General features: G+C 42.3%; 1 protein-coding gene across 2 annotated transcripts; it reads right to left on the reverse strand.

Annotated features, from left to right (window-relative positions):
- Positions 1-4612: 4612 nt before the first annotated feature.
- LOC141258295 (uncharacterized) lies at positions 4613-8930 on the reverse strand. Of its 2 annotated transcripts, none has more exons than XM_073673302.1 (5): positions 8838-8930; positions 8304-8361; positions 8061-8201; positions 7852-7956; positions 4613-7783 (listed from the first exon to the last, which is right to left on the reverse strand). In XM_073673302.1, the coding sequence occupies exon 5, from the start codon at positions 7499-7501 to the stop codon at positions 5690-5692; it is 1812 nt and encodes a 603-aa protein (XP_073529403.1). In that variant the 5' UTR covers positions 7502-7783; positions 7852-7956; positions 8061-8201; positions 8304-8361; positions 8838-8930; the 3' UTR covers positions 4613-5689. Both variants share the same exon structure in this region, with proteins under 2 accessions (XP_073529403.1, XP_073529404.1).
- Positions 8931-10926: the final 1996 nt, after the last annotated feature.

Here is a 10926-nt window from a genome sequence, read left to right on the forward strand (position 1 = left end):
AGAGACGTAGGTAGGGGTTCAGCTCAGGGGGGCAAAACATCTGAGTGGGCCCCTAACCAGGTAACCCTGATTATAATAATATAAATAACTAGATGGTGGCCCGATTCTAAATCATCGGGTATTCTAGCATATGTCTCCCGACCCTCCTTTATAATGCCCCATGCAGGAAGTCACATCCCCCGTATATAATACCCCATGCATATAATACCCCATGCAGGATGTCACATCCCCCGTATATAATACCCCATGCAGGATGTCACATCCCCCCTATATAATACCCCATGCAGGATGTCACCTCTCCCCCATATAATGCCCCATGTAGGATGTCACCTCTCCCCCCATATAATGGCCCATGCAGGATGTCACCTCTCCCCCATGTAATGCCCCATATAGGATGTCACCTCTCCCCCCATATAATGTCCCATGTAGGATGTCACCTCTCCCCCCATATAATGCCCCATGCAGGATGTCACCTCTCCCCCCATATAATGCCCCAAGTAGGATGTCACCTCTCCCCCCATATAATGCCCCATGCAGGATGTCACCTCTCCCCCCATATAATGCCCCATGCAGGCTGTCACATCCCCCCTATATAATACCCCATGCAGGATGTCACCTCTCCCCCCATATAATGCCCCATGTAGGATGTCACCTCTCCCCCCATATAATACCCCATGTAGGATGTCACCTCTCCCAGCATATAATGGCCCATGCAGGATGTCACCTCTCCCCCATATAATGCCCCATGTAGGATGTCACCTCTCCCCCCATATAATGCCCCATGCAGGCTGTCACATCCCCCCTATATAATACCCCATGCAGGATGTCACCTCTCCCCCCATATAATGCCCCATGTAGGATGTCACCTCTCCCCCCATATAATACCCCATGTAGGATGTCACCTCTCCCAGCATATAATGGCCCATGCAGGATGTCACCTCTCCCCCATATAATGCCCCATGTAGGATGTCACCTCTCCCCCCATATAATGGCCCATGCAGGATGTCACCTCTCCCCCATATAATGCCCCATGTAGGATGTCACCTCTCCCCCCATATAATGCCCCATATAGGATGTCACCTCTCCCCCCATATAATGCCCCATGCAGGATGTCACCTCTCCCCCATATAATGCCCCAAGTAGGATTTCACCTCTCCCCCCATATAATGCCCCATGCAGGATGTCACCTCTCCCCCCATATAATGCCCCATGCAGGATGTCACCTCTCCCCCCATATAATGCCCCAAGTAGGATGTCACCTCTCCCCCCATATAATGCCCCATGCAGGATGTCACCTCTCCCCCCATATAATGCCCCATGCAGGCTGTCACATCCCCCTATATAATACCCCATGCAGGATGTCACCTCTCCCCCCATATAATGCCCCATGTAGGATGTCACCTCTCCCCCCATATAATACCCCATGTAGGATGTCACCTCTCCCAGCATATAATGGCCCATGCAGGATGTCACCTCTCCCCCATATAATGCCCCATGTAGGATGTCACCTCTCCCCCCATATAATGCCCCATGCAGGCTGTCACATCCCCCCTATATAATACCCCGTGCAGGATGTCACCTCTCCCCCCATATAATGCCCCATGTAGGATGTCACCTCTCCCCCCATATAATACCCCATGTAGGATGTCACCTCTCCCAGCATATAATGGCCCATGCAGGATGTCACCTCTCCCCCATATAATGCCCCATGTAGGATGTCACCTCTCCCCCCATATAATGGCCCATGCAGGATGTCACCTCTCCCCCATATAATGCCCCATGTAGGATGTCACCTCTCCCCCCATATAATGCCCCATGTAGGATGTCACCTCTCCCCCCATATAATGCCCCATGCAGGATGTCACCTCTCCCCCATATAATGCCCCAAGTAGGATTTCACCTCTCCCCCCATATAATGCCCCATGCAGGATGTCACCTCTCCCCCCATATAATGGCCCATGCAGGCTGTCACATCCCCCCTATATAATACCCCATGCAGGATGTCACCTCTCCCCCCATATAATGCCCCATGTAGGATGACACCTCTCCCCCCATATAATGCCCCATGTAAGATGTCACCTCTCCCAGCATATAATGGCCCATGGAGGATGTCACCTCTCCCCCATATAATGCCCCATGTAGGATGTCACCTCTCCCCCATATAATGCCCCATGTAGGATGTCACGTCTCCCCCCATATAATGGCCCATGCAGGATGTCACCTCTCCCCCATATAATGCCCCATGTAGGATGCTACCTCTCCCCCCATATAATGCCCCATGTAGGATGTCACCTGTCCCCCCATATAATGCAACATGCAGGCTGTCACATCCCCCCTATATAATACCCCATGCAGGCTGTCACATCCCCCCTATATAATACCCCATGCAGGCTGTCACATCCCCCCTATATAATACCCCATGCAGGATGTCCCATCCCCCATATAGTGCCCCATGCAGGTCCCCTATGGCCACATACAAAGAAAAAAAAATCCAATACTCACCTCACTTCTCAGCTGCTGCTCCGGACTCCAGCGTAGCCGGCATCTTCACGCTGTGCGCTGTGATCGGTCAGGAGAGAGCGCGGTGTAAAGACGTCACCGCGCCCTCTGACCTGAAACGTCACAGAGCATCAGCGGAAGACACAGGAGCTGCTGCGCAGGCACGGGGAGGGGTAAGTATGACGCCGGGTGCCAGGGTCCTGATCGAGCGGGGGGAGGGACGGGAGGAGAGGAGAGGGGAGGGGAGAGGAGGGGAGGAGAGGGGTAAGTATGACGCCGGGGTCCTGATCGAGCGGGGGGAGGGACGGGAGGAGAGGGGAGGGGAGAAGAGGGGAAAGGAAGGGAGGGGAGAGGAGTGGAGGGGCGTCACACTTGTCCTGTGGAGATAAGCGGCTGTAGCCGCTGATCTTCCGACGATAGCCGCATGTAGGTCAGCGGCGCCTGCGGTGGGGGACTTAAGCTGCGAGTAGCCGGCTGCATCGCCACTAGTGTAGCAGCCCTATCTTTCGTCAAACTCAATTTGACAGGTGCCACGCCCCCTATCAAAGTGTATCAAAGTGTGTAGCCACACCCCTCCTCCCCCTCCCCTATCAGTTCGTGTGTTGTATCTTATTCATCATTTTATATGAATTTTATATGAGTTTGATGATGGTATCTGATTATTTACTCTTATTTGATAGTGTATGAGTTTATCTGAGTTTATAGCCTCAACATTTTATTCTCATTTTATATGAGTTTTATAGCCCAAGACTTTATTCTTATTTGATAGGCTGATACTTATTGCTTGGGCATATTATCTATTTGGCATGAAGATTCTCATTTTATATGAGTTTATAGCCTCAACATTTTATTCTCATTTTATATGAGTTTTATAGCCCAAGACTTTATTCTTATTTGATAGGCTGATACTTATTGTTTGGGCATATTATGTATATGGCCAAGTTACAATTATCATTTTATATGAGTTTTATATCCCCATACTGTTTATTTGATAGTGTGGATCTTATTGCTTGGCCATATTATCTATATGGCCAAGTTACAACTACCCCCAAGTATATAAAGTGTGTGTCTTATACGGATGTAAAAAGCAAAGACACAGTAAAAGTATTAAAAGATTTTATTGTTTTAAAAGATAAATACATCTCAAAGACATTTCAATAATATAAAAATCCTTACAGAATATTATAAAAAGTATCACAAGTACAATTAATATACAGCATTACAATTCTTACAAAATAATATAAAAAGTGTTACATTCACATGTACCAAAATGCATGTAATAATAATAATATACATCATTACATTTCTTGCAGATTAATATAGAGTGTTACAATTCAGTCAGATCATTTATCCAATACATCACTTACATCGTGAGCCACATGGATTGTAGTAATGGTAGAGACCTTTTTTTAGGCAGCAAAGTTCCTTGTGTGATACCTAATGATGGAGAGTGTAAAGATTGAATTGTGCGGGTTGGTGTGGATAGCGTCCGGGGTGTAGATACATCGCTACCTTCACTGATGGAAATTTTTAATCCATCTAAAAGCTGTCTAGTAGCGGGATTGGCCACAACTGTAGATGGAATATTTAGCTCTGCCATTGCCTGCATAAATGAATCCCAACCCCGAGGCAGATTCCTGCTGGCCAGGGCATGGCTCTGTGTTGTACTACGTACCAAATCCAGCAAGTTAGATCCTGGTATTACAGTTCCTTTGAAAATAAATTCGCTTTTATCATTCCAGGATGTAACATTTTTTATTTTGCAGCAGCCTGTTTAGTAAAAATTCAGCATTCTTTTTATATCGTTGGTTTACATGGCTTACAATTTCAGTGACCTCTTGATTTTTTATCAGGGCCTGAATTTGGCAATTGTTGCTGATCAGATTCAGGAGTGCTAACGAGATTTAAAGTTGTTACTTCTTTTGAACTGTGCCTCGCATGTACCAAGTATCGTTGTAGCACGGAACTATACATTTTAATTTTCACATCATCGGGTATGTCACGACGTTGTAAAACTGCGCTAATTTCATCATCAAGACAACGAATAACACTCTCACGTATGTTATCTGTATTAGAGGGTCTTAGTTTGACTAGATCCTGTTTGGGAACTAGATACATTTTCTCTGTGTGCTCCATTATTTGCCTGTGAACAGACTTGTTATTATCGGTATTGCAAATCCTAAAAGAGGCCCTATAAACCCGCCGGTCTGCTTTAGTAGGCGCTTCTTTTTCTTTATGGGTTGCGATCTATCACTCAGGGTTCTTATAGCTTTACGCCACTTCTTTAATATGTTTTTTTGTCGCTCTTTCAGGGGTATTCGGCCTTTTAAAATGTTTAAAGCAATTTCACTTATGGCTGTAATTAAATCTCTGCTTGCATTGTGCAAAACAGATTTTCTGACAGCGGGGTGTTGTCTTCACCAGTGTTTTTCTTAGAGCCCAGTTACGACGGAGTCTCTCAGACATCTTTACAACACTATGGCCGCAGTGTAGAATGCCTGATTCCATGTAAAATTCACTTTTTAGAACTATTTTTCTTCTGCACACAGACAGCGGGCAATGCTGGTGGAAACATCCCCGTCCTTAAGCGCAGATCCTCAGGGGTATTAGCTCTCAAGTCTAACAGCAAATACCCATAAGGTTCCCTCGTTGCATCCTCAAAAGCTTCCAAGAAAAAACGTGTTTTTCCGGGGTACATCTGACGGGCTAGAGTTAAAATTTGTAATTTATCTCGTGGGTTTTTAAAAAGCACCATGTACTTTGTGTTTAAAGTTATTGTGCGGCTTTTCTTACCCTGACAAAATATGTTTTGTACCAGGTAAAAAATGCTGAGATTTCTGTGGTGAACATACTTGGTAAATGCTTTTTCTATCTCACAGTTATCACTAGCACTCTCCATGAGATCATCAACAATAGTCAAATTTACCTTGTCAGGCGGGAATAAACCATCATCTACGAATGTATGCGGCAGACCCTCCACAAATCTGATGTGGGGAAAAGAGAGAGAGATTTCATCATATAGTTTTTGCCAGCATGAATAAAACCAAACAATATTATTGGGTTTGTGAGAAAAATGAGTTTCAATATTATGTAACAGCTGTTTTACAAAATAGCTCTTTCCAGAATTAGACGGGCCGGCTAGAATGCAGGAGAATGGGTGTTGTAGCCGCGGATCCATCACAATACTCAACTAATAGCCAAATGGCAGGGTGGTGAAGTCGTCTAATAGGCACCGCTTTGTGTAAACGCACTTTTGTGTTTTGCGCAGTGGCCTTGTTTCAATGTCCCAGTACTTTTTATTTCTCACAATGACGGGCTGTTCTACGACAATTCGCTTCTGTGTTTCTGTGTCAGAATTACGCGGGTAGTCCAGAACTAAATCTTTCAGACTGCTAAAATTAATAGATTGAGTGTTACCGACATTTAGTGTTATACCCTTAACTTTTAAGACAGTTTTACCAGTGTTGAGTTTGTATCCATAAGTTTTGGGACCCGCAGATACAAACTCTGTGATGTGAGTGTCATCGGGTATCTCACTGGTCAGGTCACCCAGGTAATCGCCTAAAGTCGGCTGCCACTCACCTTCCCTCTGCACAAAAATAACCGAATCTGTGTCGTGATAAAGGCACCTCTCCTGCAACCGGTCCAGCAGAGAATAGAGCTCTAGCCGGGCATACGCGGTTGTAAAACACGCTATAAAAATGTTTGTGTTTTTGTTGACCGTGTGGTGTCCTTTTGCATATTTCCAGTTAATGGTTGCAGTTTCATCATCAATGAAATGTAACATTGAAATGTCATAGTAAGGTAGAAGCACATGCTGAAAAAGCACATCGGGGTTGCTAACAATGCTGGTACATGGTAAATTAGATCTCTGTGCAAACTTTCCCCATAAAGAATTTAAGAAAAGTTTGGAGATCTGTCTCTTTGCAGGATTCACGCCTATATTTTCAGTCCGTAATTGTACACCTTCTTTTTCAAGAAAGGAGTCAATGTACTGTTTTTTCTTGACATCGTCACTGCACCAGCTGGGATAACCCGAAGCCTCCTGCTTATCCCGAAGATGTAATTTAATGTAGGGGGCAAACAGATCATCAGTGCTGTTAGGAAAATGCCATATTTCGTAGATGTGTGCGATCCTATACCCTTTTTCTATGGCCAGCTCAAGCTCTATAGTGCACCATGTACCTGTCGGGGAACGCTCTTCATCACTATGTGCACAAACATCCGTTTGTGAATTTACAGCGCATGTGTAGCAAAGGGGGAACATTAACTTTTTGTTGAGTTTTACAGGGAGAACTGGAAAGAATAAATCTCTCGGAGGGTAGACCTTGACTTTAGCAATGCCAAAGTATTTTTTAATGAAACCAAAATCATCATAGATGATATCTGGGTGGCCTACAGGGTATGTTTTAGTTTTGTTTACAAAGGGATAAAGACTGGTGAAATCATAGTAATGTAATGTCTCCCCATCTCTCAGACTGTGATAGAGTTTAATGGCGTTAGTTCGCCCGCCATAAAGAGCATCGCGTGGGTCTAAAGGTGTTGGGAATTCCATTTGGAGAAGAAATGTTTGAAGGTTAGAATCTTTTTCAACCATTTCACTCCAGTCGTGCTCCCACATCACTCTTACGCTGTGTCCGCAGCACTGCAAGTAACGCTTTTTAGCTAAAAAGGCGTAATATAACTGGCCATAAGATGTATTTGTGACCTTATTTGTGTCATTTTCATTGTAACATACAGGACAGCCATGATAAAAACAACCCTGAAATTCAAATGCCACATGCTGTTTGTTAACATAGGCGTAACCATCTAAAAAATATCTCCCGACTTGCTTTTTGTCGCCCCTCAAAGCATGTTGAATGGTAATGTTCTCTGTATGTGCTACATACATGAGCCAGTGTATAGCGGGTGACGAGTAGCGCTTTTTTGTCTTGTGATAATTATCACCGGGTAAAATGGCGATGGTGTTTTTTGGTAGAAATTTAAATCTGTACATTGCCATACATACAGAGGCCAGGGTGATGAGTTGAAAAGGATCAACACATCGGGACACTACAATTTTTTTTTCTTTTGCAGCTTACAGTATGTTTTAACATTTTTTCTCGTCATTTCCATAATACGCTCTCTGTAAAGTTCACACGAGCGTCTCAAAATCTCAACATCTTGCTGACAATAAGATTTTAGCTCAGCCTTAAAGTCAAAAGTTGAATTTTTCCCGGCCTTTTAGCTGCTTTAGAATCGTGGTTGGTTCTAGCAACAGACCCCGCATGAAGCAATTTGCCGCCTGTATAAAAATTTGTATTTAGTTTCATGTGTAAATACATATGAACAACTGTTGTTTTTCAAAGTGACCTTTTCTTTTCCTATTCATCAGGTGGTGTGGTGTTCTCGACTTTTTAGGTGGATTAGAAGTCAGCGTGTTTTCCGGCGTATACGTCGCCTGCAGCACCCCTGCATCTGTATACATATTAGAATTTACATTCATGTATAAATACACAGGATGAAACATTGTGTAAATAGATAGGTGTGTGCATATATGTATTTATATAGTTGGAGCTTACCACTGATCGGCTGTTGTAAATTAGTTTCGCTTGTCTCTCCTGCAGTGCTGGTACAGGCCATAGTTTCTGCAGCTGCGACACCAGTAACATCAATATTCATATCTGCTAGAATATCGTCAAGCTCGCAATCCATATACGCCGCTTTAACAAGAAAGAATGAAATATAAAAATAATATATAAAACATCTACATATAATTGAAATAAGATAATAACAATTCTAGCTATATTCGATGTAATGCATACCTAATTCTGTATCTGTAAGCATGTCAACGTATGGATCCACAAAATTTTGTCCTTCCATCTAAAATAAAATTAAGTATGTGTGAATTTTCTGTGCTTCCTGTACTAAATCTATAGTAATACAATAGTGATTTGAATGACGACTGCCTGCATTCAAGTACGGTATAATACTGAAACTAGCAAATTTTCTGCATTTTATATAATTAATATAACTTTAAAAGAAGTAGATTATGTTACACATCATGTAAATTAAAAGCAGCCGCATAAATACCACTATATTAAGCAAGCAAAACTACCAAACTAATACAGGGTAAACTCTTTATACATGATTAAACACTGTGCAGTGAATGCTCTATTTAGTGATCATTAACATCTAGTAACTATTATGTTATTTCAGTTGTAGCATATTGAATATATGACTAAATTATTAAAACAAATAATACCTTTAACTATGCTCGCTTAAACATAATTAAACAACTGGGTATAGTGGTAAGACAAAATAACTAGAATAATGCGTAATGGGCTGATTATACTTACTTTTAGACCCGATCTGAGCTGTGAGGAATGTTGCTATGGATCAACACTTTCTGTCTCAGAGCTGTGTGTCATGCTGTCAGGCTGGAAGAATACATGAATATAAAGGAGGCTTCCAGAAAAACACACCTTCTGTTAACTCCCACAAACACCCACAAACACAGCCCAGTTACGCCTCTCCACAATGATTATTGATTGTCTTAATACAATCATGCTATAGTAGGATTAAAACCAGGGTTACATTTTATACGCTTTTATTTCTGATAGAGAGAAGCAAGTGTTCATCAGCTCCAGTCACTCATTTATTCAATCATGACGCCTAAACGCAATGAAGAAATATTACAGAAGCAATATTTCACACCTAAAGCAGCTGCCTCATTGGGCGGCATTGAAAATTTATATAGAGAAACTAGAAAGCACGGTATTAAAAAGCCTGAAGTGATTGATTGGCTGAATAAACAAGATTCGTACACACTACACAAGCCGGTTAGAAAACGTTTTTTTGACAAATAAAATTTTTGTCTCAGACATTGATTCACAATGGCAGGCAGATTTGGTTAGCTTGATTGAAATTTCACGTGAAAATGATGATATCAAATACATCCTGACGGTAATTGATGTGCTGTCAAAATTTGCGTGGTGTGTGGCCTTACCAAACAAGACTGGATCATCTGTCACTCGTGCATTCAAATTAATATTTGAAAATGATCAGTGTATACCGCAGAAATTACAGACGGATCAGGGCAAAGAATTTATGAATAGCGCTGTGAAGGGTGTTTGTAAAATACATAAAATACATCATTTTTTTTACGCACAATACAGTAAAAGCCTCCATTATTGAACGATTTAACCGCACATTGAAAACCCGGATGTGGCGCTATCTTACGAAGCATAATACCTTTAGGTATATTGATATTTTAGCTGATCTGGTGCATAGCTACAATCATACTTATCACACTACAATTCGCTGCAGGCCGGTTGATGTGACAAAACATAACTCGCTACAAATCTGGCGAAATATTTACAGTTCTAGCATTCCTGTTAAACCTATTAAGCCCTCTTTAAAAATCGGCGATCATGTGAGAGTGTCACAATTTAAAGGAACTTTTGCTAAGGGGTATGAACAAACGTACACTGATGAGATATTTATCATTAGCGCTGTCAACACTAAATTTCAAAAACCTCTCTATAAAATTGCTGATTTGAGTGGCGAGGCTGTAGAGGGTTCATTTTATAAGGAGGAGCTTCAGAAAATACCTATGGATGAGAATCGTGTCTACAGAGTAGAAAAAATATTAAGAACTAAACGTGTCAGGGGTAAGACACTTTGCTTTGTCAAATGGCTCGGGTACCCATCAAAATTCAACAGTTGGCTTGACGCGTCACAGCTGCGAGATATATAGCCATGGAAGGTGGATCATTTTATATAACACTGCCTAGTAACGCCTCATCTAAAATCTACCCCGAAAACACAATTTCCACTTTTACCACCAAATTATCAAAACCTGTTCACCTTTCCGGTCCCTTCGAGGTGGCACTCACTGAAATCCAATATCCGCATACATGGTACACATTTGAACAGAATGACGGGAATTTCTATATAGGAAAGCGTGGAGATGTGCTAAAGGAATATTACGTAAAATCTGGGTTTTATTCAACAATCGCAGAACTTATAAGAGCGATTAATGAGAGAATTGATATTCTGAAAATTTCTGGTGATGGTTTTAAGTTGCGTTATGATGATGTGAAAAGAAGTGTTACCCTGACGGATTCCCCAACAACACATTTTGCACCTGGTCAGAAACTGGCACACATTTTAGGCCTCCCCGCCTATATTGAGGCCACTGTAGATAACAGTCTGCTTGAGCGGAAGAAGGCTTATGCGGATATAAAAGACGGATTTTATACATTGTTTGTGTACACAGATATAATACAACATCAACTTGTGGGGGACAGTTATGTCCAACTTTTGAGAACGGCTCAGGTAACCGGCAAGAGCGGTGAAATTATCACCCTTCAGTACGCAAGACCCGATTACGTGCCCTTATGCAAGCACCATTTTGATTCTGTGACAATCTCTATCTTATCAGAC

Source organism: Phyllobates terribilis, unplaced genomic scaffold, assembly GCF_046119375.1.
Source record: "Phyllobates terribilis strain yellow unplaced genomic scaffold, ASM4611937v1 Scaffold_3__8_contigs__length_932513732, whole genome shotgun sequence".
Classification (NCBI taxonomy): domain Eukaryota; kingdom Metazoa; phylum Chordata; class Amphibia; order Anura; family Dendrobatidae; genus Phyllobates; species Phyllobates terribilis.